We start from the raw sequence: 17755 nt of genomic DNA on the forward strand, positions 1-17755 counted from the left end.
CTTGGCTGCTCAGGGAAAACACACTAAAGCTGCAAATTGCCATGCTGAGAATATTTTAGTTTGAGCCTGATCCAACCTCTCCTCAACAAGCTGCAGATCTGATAATTGCTTATGTTGTTGATGAAACTGAAAGTACAGTGAACTCAGCTGGAGCTTTGAAACTAATTTCAGTTTCTGCTATTCACAAACAATAATGGTGGATGGAGCAGTTTTACATCTAATAGTTCCAAAATGCTACAGTTTAATATGGTTTTATGCTAATACAGCACTGTAAAATTCAATGAGAGAGCGAGAGAGAGCTGGAGAGTTTGGAAATTGCTTCAGATCCAGTTGAAGTCTCTTTTTCTAACCCCGGACGTGTCCTCCACTGTTAAACGTCCGCTGCTCTCCTGGAGAAATATCCAACATCAGAGTTTTTTATTTTTTTTTTTATTTTTTTTATTAGAGTTTCTGCAGCACAAAGCTAAATCTTCAGCGTCTGGAAAGTCTCCATGTGAGGACACCCATTCACCTCAGCTCGGAACGCTCAATATTACATTTCTGCAGCATGGGTGTCCAGCCAATCTCTTCTTAGGACACCGAGGGCAGCTCTGGGTCACCACCAACACCCACATTTCAAACCCTAACACCTGAACAGACTGACGCTTCACACAACTAACTGACTTGACGGTGGTCCTAGATCAGTTCTTGGGAGTGGTCTGGGACTAGACTTGAGGAAGGGAGGAACAGTGAGAGAGAGAGAGAGAGAGAGAGAGAGAGAGAGAGAGAGAGAGAGAGAGAGAGAGGGGTTGTGTTTCTCCCCGATCAGACAGACAGGAAGTGGATCAGCAAGAGGGAGGAAACCCCCTTCTGGGCTGCTGGGTCACAGGTGGCTCTGCTCAGGGACTAGCAGGGGGCCTGGGCGAGGGGCAGGAACCTTGGCTGTCAAAGCTGGCTGTCCTCGCCTTCCACTGCAGGACACACAGACACAGGGAAATGATTATGGGACACATAATGCTGTAGCACTGTCACTCTCGGGTCACTTTCAACACAGGGCAAATATCTGTGAAAAGGTGTTCCAGGACTATAAGAATAATGTGGGTTTTAGGTTGGGTGCCAGGAAAACAAGAATATACATGATAATAAAAGAGACTGAAAGCTCTCATTCAAAGAACGCAGACTTACTAATTATTTATCAGACCTGCTTTACAATCTCATTAAAAACACAGACACAATGTTTTTAGCATCTCAGTCTTGGGTCTTTACAATATTGAAATAACAAAAACAACAAAACCTGTCTATATATATATATATATATATATATATATATATATACACACACATATATATATACACATATATATATATATATATATTGGTTTTTATTTCAATATTTATATATCAAATGATCATGTGTTTCAAAAATATATAATAAACAAAATACAATAAAATATAAGAACACTGTTGATGAGACATTCTGAGCCTTAACAAAACAGGCTATTGAACTACAGCACCAAATAAGTTAATATTAATGTATTTTGTCATTCTTATTTTTGTTTTGCCTTGCTGTTATTTGGTTGGAACTTCATTGAATCCCCATAATCCTTCGGGAGAGGTAAACAGGAAGTACAAAGTTTGCCATCCCATGGATTCATAAATTGAGCCACGTTTTTTTTTTATAACATATAGCTATAGTCTGTGTTTACATTATGGACAATTTGCACCATTAAAAGTATGCCGAATTAGCTATTAGCAATTCTTGTCTGCAATTTACTCATGGACGGCAACTATCACTAGATAGTTTGATATTGAGGAAAACTTAAAAACGGGATGAAGTTCTGGATTTATGAGCGTCTTTTATTTGAGTTCTACGCGGATTTATGGACGTTAACGGGCCATGGACATCGGAGAGATATCTTCAGAAACAGTAAGTCACACTAACTTAAAAAATATGTAGGCTATATCATAAATATGTAGGCTATATCATGTCTGTGTGTTCTGAATTGACTTAGTTACTTTTTTATTTTTTTATTTGATTTTGTTACGAGTCGAAAGGGTCCGGTTTTTGACGCAATTGCAGGCTAACGTTATCCTAGCTAATTTCCTCCTTGAGCTGTTGTCGGCCATTGCTGCTGCAACTGTTAACGTTGTCGGTAAGCGCCCAAACTAACAAAACTAACTAACGTTACCACCATGCACCTGTCCCTTTTCATCACATGCAATATCTTTGTTGCCTTATGTCTCTTCCCGTTTGCGCCCCCCCCCCAAAAAACAAACAAACAAACAAACAACCCAGTTTGATTCAACTTTCTAAAAAATGACCACCTAAGACTCTGATAGTAGTTCACCTTACATGATGACCACGGACATAATACTCCTTTTTTAAAAATGACTCCAGTCCCAAACCTACCTCTTTGTCAGACTTCTTGGACTCCAGCAGGGGGTGCCAGTGTGCAATGGGCTTGCGTGGATAAGCCAACATTTCGTTCCAGTGGTCCCTGCCAAGTCCCTCGGCATGGCATCCAACCCTCATCACACCAATGATCTCATTATGACCTACCCTGTGGACACACACATACACACACACACACACACACACACACACACACACACACACACACACACACACACACAGTCTGTATTTAAATACATGTGACTTAACCTGACAAGACATATCATACATCATTATTTTTTCTAATTGCAAGAAGAGCATTTGGTAATAAAAGGAGACACAAATCTGCCTCTGGATGTCCTGTCGATTGATACAGTGAATCTGCAGCCAATAGTCTTCTGTGACACTTGAATTGACTCATCTCAGGAAGGAAATATTTGCTCCATTAACGATGTCTGAAGTGTAAATGAAAGCCCCTATTATTAGCACAACCGGATATAATCATAGCATTAAGAGCACACGGTAATGAAAACACAAGAGGCTAGCTTTCTAAATAGTGCCTGCTCCTTTTATACCACACAGTAAAAACCAGTATGACCTTTAACGTGCATGTTCTCATTCTGTCAGCTGTCTGCACTGCATCCACTTATTCCCTTCCCTATTCTAGCTTCACATACTGTAAAGGTACTGTAGTGTAATTAAAAAAAAAGATTCATATTTAAATTAAACCTATACCCCAAAAATAACTTGCATCTATTCCTTCTCACTGAAAAAAATCCCAAATCTATGAAAATCCTAATATTGTTCATTTTAAAAGCTTAACTATTAGATATAAGATGTCAGGGTTTTCCCTGCCGTTATTAGTATATTAGTTATACTTAGACGCAGCACCCTTGCCGTTTCTGGCACCACCTTAGACGAATGAATATAACTAAAACAGCTTTCTCTGATCTAATGGTTGTAGTTGGTCCCCAGTGAACTTCTTTTAGCAGGTTTTGTCTTTAAACTTTTTGAGTGTTATTTATTTATTACCTGTTCTAGCTTTTCCAATGTTTCAGACACAGATATGGTAATAACAATGGCCCAAAAATGATGTCCAATGGCATTTTATTATTTTTTTTTTTATTATTAAAAAGCATTGCATTTTTTTGAGGGAGGACCCATAAACCCCCCCGCCCAATACGTGCACCTAAGTCTTCCACAAACCTAGGGAAAACAGTGGATGTCTCCTACGTCACTGAAAAGCCCTTTCTCAGTGTGTGTGTACGCTGGATATTTCAAGTTTTTACCCTTGCAGGGTTTCCCCCAGTATATTGCAAGCCTGGTGGCCCACCAGGCCTAAGTTGCCCCCCCACCAGGCCTAAGCCAAAGGGAGAATTATTTTGTAACAACATTTTAGGACTCTTTTAAACTACTGTTACAGTGGGGCGGCTCGGGTTGGAAACTTAGACCTAGGGGGCTTTCACACCTTAAAGTCCGAACCAAGGTTAAAGGTCCAATGTGTAGGAATTTCTCCCATCTAGCGTTGAGATCACATATCGCAATCAACTCGCATCGCTCGCACCACGCAGTTTAAAGTACGTATTACAGCTACGGTAGCCTTCACGCTTCAAAAAGCCGGTCTCTTGATCTTGAGCAGCATTAGCAGCACCTGTGAGTTTATCATGTGACAGCGAAAACGCGAAAGGAGGAGCAGTACGTCCTGTATGTCCCTTACCGGCTAACGTATTTCAAGATGGCGCATGAATATGGAGGGTCTACCCCAGTTCATGCGAATGCAAATGTAAATTTCAAGCCAAAAAGGAATACTTGGAATTGATGGTGGTGGTAAATATTCCTGAAAAAAGGACAAGCTTGTGAACGGGCAACACAGATTTTTGATAATGAACAATTAAAAACGTTACACACTGGACTAAGACACTTTAATGTTTCTGCATTTAATCCGGTAAGTTTTTTTCACACTGCAGTTATGCAAGCACACTAAAGATCTATACGTGACAAAACTACGTCCTGCTGTCATCACATACGTGAGCTGCGTCTCCTGATACCTGTAATTGATTGGTTTGTAGACGGGCTTCCCCGTCCTCTCGTATCCTTTCTCTGTCTCCCCGAGCTGCCGCGGCTCTTTTTGTTTTGTTGTGATGTTGACAAGCAAAGACACGGGAACTTTCTTTCTGCAGCATTTATTCAGAGACAAACGGAAACCTACACTGTACATTTAGTAACCACTTAACAAGTAAACTGCTGATGTATTCTCAGCTCTGACAGTCGACAGCTGTCTGCTCTGAGCACATTCACCGTCACTCACTCACTCATGTAGACTACACACTAAGCACCGAGCTATTCCTTAAAGGAGCTTCCCCGGTCTTATAACACAATGATAGCCTGCCACAGCTTCCTGTATTCGGTCTGACAGTCTGAACCATCCAAACAATGCTTTCACACTATAAACGAACCGGACCATGGTCCGGGGGGTTTTGGTTCGGATCAAACTGAAAAGTCCAAAGGTCCAGACCAAACGAGGTAGACCTGTGTCATATTTTTGAATCTCCAGTTAGATTTTAGTACTGACTTAACGAAGAGCCCTCTGAAATCTGTCTTTATAGCTTTTTTAAATTCTCAATTTCGCGGTTCCGTCCATGATTCTGTTACCACGGAAACTATTGGGCTCTACATGAATGCTGCCGTCAGTATGGGACTGGCTCCAGCCGGGCTCTCTTACAAAAAAAAAAAAAAGACACTTGCTACCGGGCTAAACAACGTTTCATGTGTCTTGTGTACTGTAAATTGCATATTGGACCATGATTGGCTCCAAACTAGTTTTGATGCCCCGAGGACGTGCTTTTTTATCGACACATCTTCAACGGTGAGCAAAGAGAAAATTTCCATCTTGAGCAGATGACTTGAAAGCAGACTTCTCTGCACAAACATCATTCTGCACAGTGAAGGTAAAACATCCAAGTTAGGTAACGATAAGCAAAACACATTTTTGAGTCGAGTAACTTCTTATATTTTCACATTTTATTTATTGTCCTGATCTGTTGGTTTCTAATGAGATGTTTGGTTTGTACGTACAAGTCGTAGTCCATGACGGAGATGTGCAGGCTGACGTGGTCCATGCTGTCTGGCGGGATGTCAAAGATGATGGCCTCATTGTAGCTGGGATTCAGGGTGTTCTTCTTTATGCTCGTCTTCTTCTTTTTCAAACGTCTCCCGCCACATATGAGCGACACTTTGACGTAGGGATCTAATTGGTGAGAGAGAGAGGAAGAACAAGGAGACGGAGATGTGACTTTGTCTAAAACTCAAAGTGCTGATAATTAAAAAACCTCATCATGTTTCAAGTTATCCATTTCTCGTAGGAAACTGCCAGAGCAATAATTAGGATGAAGATCCAGCTTCTGGGATTATGAAAGAACAGAGCTTTCACAAATGTTTTCCTTGACTGCCGAAACATCTTCAAAGACGTCCGTGAAGACAGGGCCATCAGTGCGTGTGTTTTTTCTACTTAAGCATGAAAGCAACCCTGGAGGCCCTGGCATCGGTAACGTGCATAGAAGTAGATGAGTCAGTGGCTTGTGTAAACTTCAAGCATGAAAGGCTATAGATAGCTTAAAAAGCATGACTGAGAACGCTTCCCGATGAATGCTGATTTCAATCTTCATTTGTCAGTAGCGAATCGCCTCGTGTGATCCATTATGCCACGTTTTTAGTCAGAAGTGAGCTGCCCTAAATCTATAAACAGCAAACGAGAGTGCTTGCTTTGCGGCCTGATTTGCCCGAAGGCAGAATGTGATAGCTACGGGTTTCCGATGCACAGATTGAAACAATGGCAGACAGCTAAACCGCCCTACAGTAAAAACTCAAGGGATTGCAATTGGGATTCGCATTGAAATCGTGAAATGTCATAAAACATGGGAGGAGAAAAAAAAAAAAAGCCACATTCACCCCAAAATTACACCTGAACCCTGGCATTTCATGCACAATAAATGTCACATTTTGCAAGTCATAACAGTATTGTAGGGAAAAGTGGAATGTTAAAGTGGAACGGCAGTCCGTTACAATGAACCGACCACCTGCAACTATTTGCTGACAATATCTTAATATTGCAAGTGTTGAATATTAATAACTGCTGAAATAAACAGAACGCAGCTGTGGAGGCAGCTCTCTGCTGTTTGTTCAATTTATCTGACACGCTTACAATTGGATAGTCAAAGAGGGGATCATTCATGTCGAGCCACTGCAGCTGTAAGTGAATCACACAAACGGGCCCCGGCCGCATACACACCTGAGTACCCAGTGATGTCCATGGCCTTGAGGTTCCTGCACTTGATGACAGTAAGTGTGAGTCTGCCTGCGGTGGGCAGGTAGCAGAGTGAGAACATGATCTCCCCCAGGTCAACACTTTCCTGTGGAGAAAAACACACACACACACACACACACACACACACACACACACAAGCAAAAAAAAAATCTCTTTCAGTTTCACACCAGACTGATCTCATGAAGTGGCGTATGTATGCCACGCCAATTCGTATGCCATTATTGGCGTGTTATCAAGGCGCATACTCGCTTTTTAGCGTGTTTATCAACGCCGTTTGGCCTCCGTTGACTTACATTACCTTGCGATTGCGTGTGAATTTACGTTGACTTACATTACCTTGCGATTGCGTGTGAATTTACGTTGACTTACATTACCTTGCGATTGCGTGTGAATTTACGCCGTAGCGAGTAGTATGAAAGGGCGAAAATCCGTGCATGGAGGTTGGTCAAACAACACAGGACTTTCACCCAGGAGAGCGGGGATCGTGTCTCGCGTGTCACGTTTCCTAAACTCAACCGTCGCTTTCTTCTTTTACTAAATCCAACCCCGTTCTTCTTTTCCTAAACCCAACCCGTCCGCTGTATACGGCGCTCAAAATGCGTACAGATAACACAGCACTTGGCTTTAGAAAGTGGCGTGTATGTTTACGCGAAGTCATGATGTCATGTTGTTCACACTTACATTTAACGCAGATGCTTGGATCCAGAGTCATGTGCATTAAGTGTCTCGTCCTCACAGTCTGTTTACGGTGATACAACTATATTTGGTTTATGGTCTGCTCTTTGTAACCGCTGTAGCACGCAGTCAGTGAAGCGAGGCAGTGGTGGAAGAAGTACTCGGATCTTTTACTTAAGAGAAAGTAGCAATGCTACAGTGTAGAAATACTCTCAGTGAAAGTACTGCATTCAAACTAGGGCTGCTCGATTTATGTAAAAAAAAATCCTAATCGCAGTTATTTCAGTCAATACAGAAATCCCGATTGTTTAACACGATTTCTCATTGACTTTTGGAAAGATGTTGCATTTACAACAGTGAAAACACCTTGAACTGTAAGAATTTCCCTTAATACTTTTCCTGTTTGAACTTTTTGAATTCCCCTTAAAATAAATATATATAATATATAATAATATATATTCAAAGGTCAGCTAAGCAAGTTTAGGTTTCAGGAGGGGCGTAAGTACTCGTGTCATTCAGAACACAAGACCAAATAAGAGTTTACTTTGCAATACGTAATGTGCAAAATAACTCAAGTACCTCAAGCCTCAAAAGAGAAAAAAGGTCCAAGTCACTCTTCTTGTGGAAAAATTACAAAAAGCCTTTATTTAAATGACTATTTCATTTCGAAATCTTACATTAAAAATAGAACCCACTAACCCACCCATTGGCACAAAGCGGCCTTCTTCAGGGTGTAGCCCTCAAAACACAGTTCCCCCTTTCAAACCTCTGTTTCTGGGATCAATACTATATTTAGTTTACAGTCTGCTTTTTGTAACAGCTAAAGCCGTGTACTTTAACGTGTTCTACTGTGTTATATCTGTTAATACCTCTATCATGAAATTGTGAAAACATGGTCATTTTGATATTATGGTGACCTCTCTCTTGTTGCCACAAGTAATTAAAGCAGATTCTCACGGTTGGGACTAGAAAAGTAGCTAATTGGAGCACAGACTACACAGGGGTGTATAAAAGAGGTAATATGATGCAAAATAATGCAACTTCTCTATTTTGCATTTTTGGCTTGAAAAAGAACTGCATTATGAGTTTGTTGTTTGGTAACTGCAGCTTTTGTTTTTTAGATCAGGCACAGGAGGGCTGCAGGAGCATTGTGCGTTGTGTTGAAAAACAAATGGATACTATTTGTTGTAAAGCACAGTGCAGCTTAGAGAATAGGTTGCTTTTGTCGTCGTATTGTAACACGGGACAATACAAATTATAAGGTCCAAAGAAATAGTTTGACATTTTGGGTAAAATACGCTTTGTTGCAGTGATCGGGACACGGAGACTGACACCACTCTCATTTCTGTGCGTTGACTACAGTATGGAGACGATGGACTCAGCTTAGTTTAGCTTAGCATAAAGAGTGAAATGGCTAGCCTGGTTCTGTCCAGAGTTTAATACACCAGCACATCTCAAAGCCTGGTCACACCTGCAAGTAGCAGAGGATTGGACATCATTTGATTTTGTGAAGGGTTTTATTGCTGTCGTTAGCTCTGTCATAACGAGACAATAAGTTCACAGTTCATTCACAAGTGTTTGTGCCATTAATTTGTGTCTCGTAACTCTCTGCAAACAATTCCACCTTTTGTGAAGCTGTTAATGAAAGTGGATGTTGCAACATGGCTAATAGTCAAACTGTTTCTACATTTCTGTTTATGTACGGATTAAACGCATGAGATTCAACGTGATGGAACATTCATTTTAGAGAGAGTTTTGGAGGTGTTGAAATCACATTTAGTAGCCTAATGTACTTTTTGTAGTCAAAAGTAGTGTCAACATATTTTTTTATTGGGAAAATATTAGGGCTGCAACAACAAATCGATGAAATCGATCAAATTCGATTATTAAAAAAGTTGGCAACGAATTTCATTATCGATTTGTTGTATCAATATGCCACTCAGTCACGGAGATAAAAAAAATAAATTTAGCAGAGCGGAGCAGTGCAGAGCGAAAGAAAAGAAAAAAGAGCAGAGCGGGAGTAGAGGAAATATGCAGCCCAGCTCCCCGCATATGAGGCGTCCTTTTCGGCCGTCTCCCGGCGTGTGAGGCGTCCTTTCCCCATAGGGTATTTCGTGCTGGCCACCACGAGAAAAACGTCCCCATGAACACGCATCAATAGATTAAAAATAACGTGACATTTACACAAACTGCCGTGAGACCGGGTTGAAATACGGAGAGAGACCCTTAACGTTGTTCTGAAACACATGGCGGAGGCAGAGAAATCAGTACGACCTAAGTCTTTCAAGGTGTGGGAGCATTTCACACAAAATAAATCGAAAACGTGTTGATTGCAAGATAAGCACAAGCGACATGGCATGGCACAGGCGCACCACGGTGATGATTCAGCACCTTAAACGTAAACATGTTGGAGTCCTTGATGAGGAGGAAGGGAGTTCAACAGCAGGGTGAAGTCACTACAGAATCCTACTTTTGTTCCGTTTTGAAGTGAGGAACATAACGTCCCTCCAGTAGCTCTTCTGGTGCTGGTGTAGTATTTACTCGTTATCCAACTTGACAAGCATGACAAGCTAACGTTAGCTCTTTAATAACAGTAGTAAAGCAGGCAAGACTAAAGACACGTTTTTATTCACTCGCCTTTTGTGGCCCATAAATCTTTCAATCTATTGTCATGTATATATTCTGTGCTTTGTCCCGTATCAGTTATTGTTGACAAATATATTTGTGTGTGTTGTACTTTTTAATTTCATTTTAAAGTTCTTTTATAGCACTTGGTCATCTTAAGCTGTGTTTAAATGTGGTGTACAAATGAACTTAACTTGCACTTACTACAATGATGGTAATAATTTAATGAATAAGCTTCAAGTGAACGTGTGTGTCTGTGTGTGTGTGTGTGTGTGTTGTCTGTATCTGCCCTTTACACAACTATTAACTAAAACAACAAGTATGTATCTAAGTATGTATTGAGTTGATGTAAATTAATTAGGGCTGTCAAAATAACGCGTTAATTCCGATTAATTAATCTGAGAAAAAATAACGCGTTAAAAAAATTAACGCAGATTAATCCATTCCATATTGACGTTTGCATACAGACGAAAATCTGGTGCCACTGATATGTCTGCGCTTCTCTCTGCTGAGACAACAGACGTTACAGGAAACACAAACCCCGCTGCATGTGACGCTAGTTAACATAATACTCAACAGCAGCTAACGTTAGCCTACCGCTAGCTAGTTAACACTATACTCGACAGCAGCTAATGTTAGCCTACCGCTAGCTAGTTAACACTATACTCAACAGCAGCTAACGTTAGCCTACCGCTAGCTAGTAGCTGGATTAAACACGGTTAAAATGCTGACAGCTAACGCTAAACGGTGTAAAGTTTGACTGTGTTTTACTGTAGAGGATTCAACACCGGGATGTAACAATCTGCAGCTGCCGTCGGAAAAACAACACAGACGGTGCGTTCATTTAAACTGGTAAACTACAGCCTCGTGGTGCATTTGAAGTTATTGTAAATGTCCTTTTCCTATCTGGTTGTTGTTTTTGTCGTTCAACAGCAATTTACTAGTGAAATAAGTTATTGTTATACATTATTATTAAATCATTTAATTTTGACCATATGGCCTTAGCACTAAACAAGCCGTTCTTTTCTTTTCTTTTTTTACTTTCTTAAAAAGTATCGGTTCAGGCACCGTTAATTATGTATGCGATTAATTTCGATTAATTAATCACAGAGTATGTAATTAATTAGATTACATTTTTTAATCGATTGACAGCCCTAAAATTAATGCTTTTTTGTTTTTTTATCCGATTCATTGATTAATCGAAAAAATAATCAACAGATTAATCGATTATTAAAATAATCGTTAGTTGCAGCCCTAGAAAATATCAGAAATGTTCTATTTTGTCTCAGCCGGCTGGAGGGTTTTGTCAGTGTGTGGAGTTGATTGACAGCAGCTAGCAGGCTGCCAGAGAGCCAACGTTACACCACAGGGAACCTGAGCCTTTTTACCACAAGCTGTCCGGTTCACTTCGTTTGTTATACATAAGAATGGTTATTTTGGCGTTTCCATTGTCCAAAGTTGGAAATGGTATTAATAGAACCGCTCCATTACATCCTGTTTTTAAATTTTTTTTTTTTATTAACCCTCTGTTAGGAGACTGTCCTCACCCTGGAAAACGCTCCCAGAAGGCATTTGTACAAGCAGCAGTTAGGACCCATATTTACGTTTTATTGTGGCGACGTCCTCTAGTGGCTGTAGTAATTATGACGGGAGCAAAGCAGGAAGAACGGTGATGAAATATAAGAGTGCCAAATTTCTGTGCAATGAGATAGGTTGGGGTGGTGGATGGGTCAAACAAACACCCGGGAGCGCCCGTTTGAAATTAAAATTAAACAGTGAGTTTTTTTTATTTTTATTTAACGGACGTCACGTTCAGCGTTACGGTCTTAACCTTTAGGAAATTAAGTAACAACTGATTTAAACCCAAACCACGATCTTTTTCTAAACTTAACTAAGTAGTTTTGCTACCTAAACATAACCAAAATGCAACCGTGATATTTCTTTGTTTGTTTGTTTTTTAATTTACGAATGGCAAGTTCAGCGTCACGTGCGTAAACAGAAGTGAAGTGACGTCTGATTTTAACCAAAGCCCCGTCCTTTTTCTAAACTTGGTGTCTAAACATAATCAAACTGTGGCCGTTTCACAACGTTAAAAGACGTGTTTAAAATTGCAACCTTTACTTTGGTTTAAATGTGAGGTCGCGCCCACAGCCGACTCCGGAAGTAAAAATCCCATTGATTTTCTGCATAAGGATTTAGAATATCAGCCATAATGTCTAAACCATCCGAGGTAGACTGACCCCCGAGCTACGTGGTTGTGAAACGAAGGTTTCTGCTCCTGTAGAAGCTATGAAATCAACCTTGTTTTAAGAAAAACATGTTTCATCTGCGATTTAATGGAGAAAAACTACACTACCCACAATCCTAAGCGTAACGGCAACATCTCTGATTGGTCCAACTCGTTGTTACCATAGAAACGTTTACCGTACCCGCGAACGGCTAGAGCGAGCTTCTACCATTGAAGTCTATGATAGTTTCTGTACACCGGTCTTGTACCTTTGCCTTTTTTGCCGTTTTCAAAATGTTTTTTTGGGTCGAATCAAATGTGTTATAATCATTATTCATCTCGTAGCTAGTTGGCTTGGTTCCAGACTTAAAACTCTATGTATAAGCAATTTTAGAAACGTCAATGAAACAATTGAAGGGGGAAAAACACTTCTGGAGACAGAGCTGAAAAAACAGTGGGCGGTCACTGTTGAGCTCTATTTCATGGACTCTGCTGTGGGTCGTATTAGAAGGTTAGGAACACACAAACCATATCGTTGTTAGGCTTGGGCATCGAGAACCGATTCCTACTTGGAATCGTTTCAAAAATTACGATTCCAGTAGAATTGTTTGGAATCGTTTAGAGGATTTGGTTTCAAATCCGATCATTGCTTCCTAATTTAATACGCGCAAGTTTTGGTTTCCGTAGCGGCCAGGCGCTTGTTGTGTTGCAGCCTTGGAGCACAGTAAGCAGCGCTCTAGTGTGACTTTATTTTACATTGAAAAAGCCCCGTAAAACTGCAACCCACCATTGAATTAAAATAAAACGTTCCTCTTATTTGTGAAAATAGGCATGTGACCCGTTTCAACTCCACCCCTCAAAGAATTGGAATCGAAAATTGATAAGAACCGGAATCGAAAGGAAGCAAGTGGAAGGAATTGGAATCAGAATTGTTAAAATCCAAACGATGCCCAACCCTATTCTTTGGAGTCTGTTGAGGTACCTAGCACACTGATCCCATACTAAAAGGTGGAGCTAGAAACATGCACCTTGATGCACCTGTGGGCAAAAACATATAGTTAAATAAAGTTAAAAGTGCCATCTGTTTTCACCACCAGCAACGTTATAGAGCTGTTAAAGTGAGAAAAGGAAGCTGAACAGCTGGCCTTCACTTCCAGTCCTTGAGGTTATTCAGCTGTCAGTATCTCCTTGAAACAATTTGCTTTCATTCTAAAATGATGGCCGACCTCCCGATCAACTCTTTTGTCAAACAGGCACATTTCATTATTATCATTGCAGTTTTTATCACATTATCCAAAAAAAAAAAACATAGGTTCTGATCTGATGTTTCGAGATGATCATCATCACTCAAGACAGATAATTAAAACAAAACCAGAGGAAATCAAATTTACAGCTCAGTACTTCAACATAATGTAACCCAAATTACCCACATAATCGAGTCTTAGAAAAAGTTTATTTTAGAGACTTCTATCAGCAAGATCCCTCTTGTAAAAATGTGTTCTGTACTCCAAATTACTTTTAACACAAGCACAACCTGCCTACTAAAATATGGTGGTCCCTAATGAGCTAATACAAGTCCTGTTATCTGCCTATATGTGAGTTCTAAGCCCCATCTTATAGACAGTATTAAGGTCACACGGACCCCTAATCACTGAATGAGCTTGGTGAGAACCTCACTGATTGGCAAATCCCAACACGTCTGACTAAGTGCTGCAGTCTTAACGTCTCTTTACACATACTGCTGTGATTTGGCTTTCTCTGCTGAGGAAGTGAGGGATTTTCTTTTGACGGGTGTAAAGGTTCAGCCACAATGTGAGTGCGCAGCAGAATTGTCAAGTGTTGTAAAAGCATGAAGTGACACTTTGTCCTTGTAAAAACACCGGCTGTTTTCGGTGCCAGTCAGTATCATCTGTACTGCATTAATCATGATTTAGCCACGCTAGTGGCAAAGTTGCAGTCTGTCGTTTGGTCGTCAGAGCAATACACCACTTTGGTCCAGACTGAAACATAGATAATTATATATAGTATAATGACATTTTGTACAGACATTGATCCATCCCTAGAAGAAAAAGCATACAGACTTTGGTGACCCCCTCACATTTCCTATAGTTTTAATATTTACCAGATGCTGACTGATCTCAATAAGTGGCGTATGTATGACACGCCAATTCGTATGCCATTTTGGCGTGTTATCAAGACGCATAATCGCTTTGTAGCATGTTTATCAACACCGTTTGGCCTCTGTTGACCTACATTACCTTGCGATTGCGTGTCAATTTACGCCGTAGCGAGTAGTATGAAAGCCCGAAAATCTGCATAGGGAAGTTGGTTGGGGTGGTGGATGGGTCAAACAACACAGGACTTTCACCCAGGAGACCGGGGGATCGTGTCCCGCGGTCACGTTTCCTAAACCCAACCATCGCTTTCTTCTTTTAGTAAACCCAAACGTCCCATTCTTCTTTCCCTAAACCCAAGCTGCTCTTCTTGTCTTAAACCCAACCCGTCCACTGTATACGGCATAGACATACACGCGGATAGCTCAAAATGCGTACAGATAACACGCCATTTGGCTTTAGAAAGTGCCGTGTATGTTTACGCGAAGTCATGATGTCACGTTGCCAGGTGGATGGGCACCAAATTTTGTACAAAAACATTTGTGGTCCCAAGACAATGTATACTAATAATTTTGGTGATCCTCTGACTTCCTCTGGTGGCACCATGATGTTGTAATATTTGGCTTTTAGTGAAATATCTCAACAGCTATTGGATGGATTGCCTTGACATTTGGTACGTGGGACGATCACGTCCCTCTCAGGATGAATTCTAATAAGTTTTGGTGATCTCTTATATCTCAATCTAGCGCCATTATTCAACAAGTCCTCCAAACCATATGACGATATACTGTAGGTTGTTTATTCCCAACCCTGTAAAACAACCCATAGGAGCGTTTCATAAATGAGTGCCCCTAGAGGTGGCAGGAAATACGACCCGCAGGAGCAATTTCTGTCCTCATATCTAAACCACAGAATGTAATGGTCGCAGTTTTAAACACGTCGTTAACGTTGTGAAACGGTCACCGTTTGGTTAGGTTTAGGCACAAAAACTACTTGGCTATGTTTAGGCACCAAAACTACATAGTTAAGTTCAGAAAACGATGGAGTTTGGGTTAAAATTATGGCAATGTGTTACATTACTTCACTTCCGGTTACGCATGTGATGCAGTACGTGATGTACATTAGTTCCATTTGTTCCGTGAAGTAAAAGTTATTTTTTTTTCTAAACAGGACTGGAACCCTGGTCTCCTGGGTGAAAATCCTGTGTTTGTTTGAAATGAATTAAATCCGATACTTTGGCTTGATGATGACTTGATTGCTGGCAAAAGTTCATCGCCATCAGCCTGAGCTATTCTTTGAGTTTAGTGATAATTAGCCTATATGTTAGCATGCTAACACACTGAACTACAGTGAGACGGTGATCTTTTGTAGTTTTTAGTGAAATGTCTCGACAACTATTAGATGTATTGTCACAAAATCTTGTACAAACATTCATGTACCCCCTCTGGATGAATTGTAATAACTTTGGCGATCTCCTGGCTTTTGATCTAGTGCCACCATCAAGTCCAAATTTCACTTTGTCTCAACTCTGGGCATAATGCGTTATCATGGAAGCCACGCAACTTCTAGGCAAGACCCGCCCTTCAATAGCATTCACACACTACTATTGGCCAGGCGTCCATGCTTACGCAAGGTAACGTAACCGGATCTGTTCAGGTCCTATCCCCTGACCAATCGGCTATCCTAACCTTAACCACTCAAGGTCAATGCCTAACCCCAACCAATCGAGCTGCATCATAGGGCGGGACTTGCCTAGAAGCTACATGGGATCCATAACAACGCGGGTATGATGCAACTTTGCAACAGATGTTGACACGATGCTAACATGCTAAACTAAGATTGTAAACATTAGTTTGTTAAACATCATTTAGCTCTCACCTTGCTCACAGAGCTGCGAGCATGGCTGTCGTCAATGACTTATTACTCATTGACTTTTACATCTTAATTGCTTTATTTATTATATAGTACAAGTGCCTCATTACAAAGAATCATTACGCCTGGATTTTAATCCCTTCCACTTGGTAAAAAAGAGACTTCTTCATCAATGCCACTGATTAGTAAGTAAAAACCTTCCCGAAATAGTTTTCTCTGATCAAACACACATGAGAAATAGTCAATAATGTAGCCTTCTGCTCTTTTCCCCAGACTGTTTATCTTAGTAATGCTGCTAAAGTTGGTGTTATTGATGTTTATCCCGCCTTGATCTATGAACTGAGAAAAGCTGCTCACTCTTCCTCCCTCTGCTAAATATTGGTGTCTCTTCCACTCATTAAGAGGTTATCAATGATTTTAAAGTAGCGTCTTTATCGTACACAAGACACCACATCCCACTACACTTAGTTTTTTTGTTGCTACTGAACCCCACCATCTATACATTCTTTATGATGCCAATCTTGAACTTAATGTGAGCAAGGGATATTCACACATAAAATCATTTGGCGGTTCGATAAAGTTTGTGTGCCAAGAAGGCTGTCTGCTTTTCTGCCTCCTAAGCAATAACATTGAGATTATTGAACAACCCTTGGAAGATGCTCAAGTTCAACAACCGGAGAGGAGAGGAAACTCAGACATAAGGTTTCTGTGGAGGTGATAAAGTGATGAGGGCTCTAAGGTGCCAGAGACGAGGAACACTTTGTTTCTGAAAATGGCCCCTGGACATCGTCCCCAAGTAACAAAGCCAACAGAAAAATAATTGCATGAGTGAGCTGTGAGTCAGACATATCCTTTTGTGACTGCAGCCAGTCCCTTTTATGTATTTTAATAAGTGACAATTATGTTTTGTAGAATAAAATGAGGAATCATGTATCCATTTTTGACAATTCGTTTGCTGTTTCAATGCATGTCTAGTCATTTTATTCATATTACAGGGCTGTAGCCAGGATTTGAATTTCCTCAACGCACCCTTTACCCCCTTCAGAAAATGTTGGCCAGACACTTAAAAGGTTGATTGGTATTGCATTCTACAATTTTAATTAAGTTTACAGTTTTTGCAATTTTAATTCCCTCCATGAAGAGTTGAACATTTAGTTACTGGCCTAAAAGTAGTAAAAAAAAATTTACATTTTGGGCCCTGTTATATCAGCACAAGGGCAACACCCAGCATGTGAGCAAGTTAAATATAGATCGGAGAGTGTGATGATTAATAAATACACTCTCAGCCAGTCACATCTATAGAGAGAGAGCATATTAAAGACCCGCCCCCACCGGAGGGGGAAACGGCTCGCCACTCTCCATTGACTTTGTATTGCGTGAAGGTTCCTCATTGTCAATTCAGTCTGCTAGCAAACAACAGAAAAATGCCTCAAAGCTGCTGTGTGGTGATATACACTACCAACAATGTAAAGAATCCATAAATTAAGTTTTTGTAAGCTGCCCGCCCAAAAACACTAGCTTTTATGAATGGCATAACGTTAGGTTAG

At 40.5% G+C, this 17755-nt stretch overlaps 1 protein-coding gene across 2 annotated transcripts in view; it reads right to left on the reverse strand.

Annotated features, from left to right (window-relative positions):
- Positions 1-855: 855 nt before the first annotated feature.
- syt6a (synaptotagmin VIa) overlaps positions 856-17755 on the reverse strand; it is a 78219-nt gene continuing 61319 nt past the window's right edge. For both annotated transcript variants that reach the window (XM_078254049.1, XM_078254048.1), the window contains 4 exons: positions 6660-6780; positions 5447-5618; positions 2390-2540; positions 856-950 (listed from right to left, as the gene is read on the reverse strand). In XM_078254049.1, the coding sequence (XP_078110175.1) occupies positions 879-950; positions 2390-2540; positions 5447-5618; positions 6660-6780 (516 nt within the window). In that variant the 3' untranslated portion in view covers positions 856-878. The remainder of the gene's footprint in view (positions 951-2389; positions 2541-5446; positions 5619-6659; positions 6781-17755) is intronic.

This window comes from Sander vitreus, chromosome 7, assembly GCF_031162955.1.
Source record: "Sander vitreus isolate 19-12246 chromosome 7, sanVit1, whole genome shotgun sequence".
In the NCBI taxonomy this organism is placed as follows: Eukaryota; Metazoa; Chordata; class Actinopteri; order Perciformes; family Percidae; genus Sander; species Sander vitreus.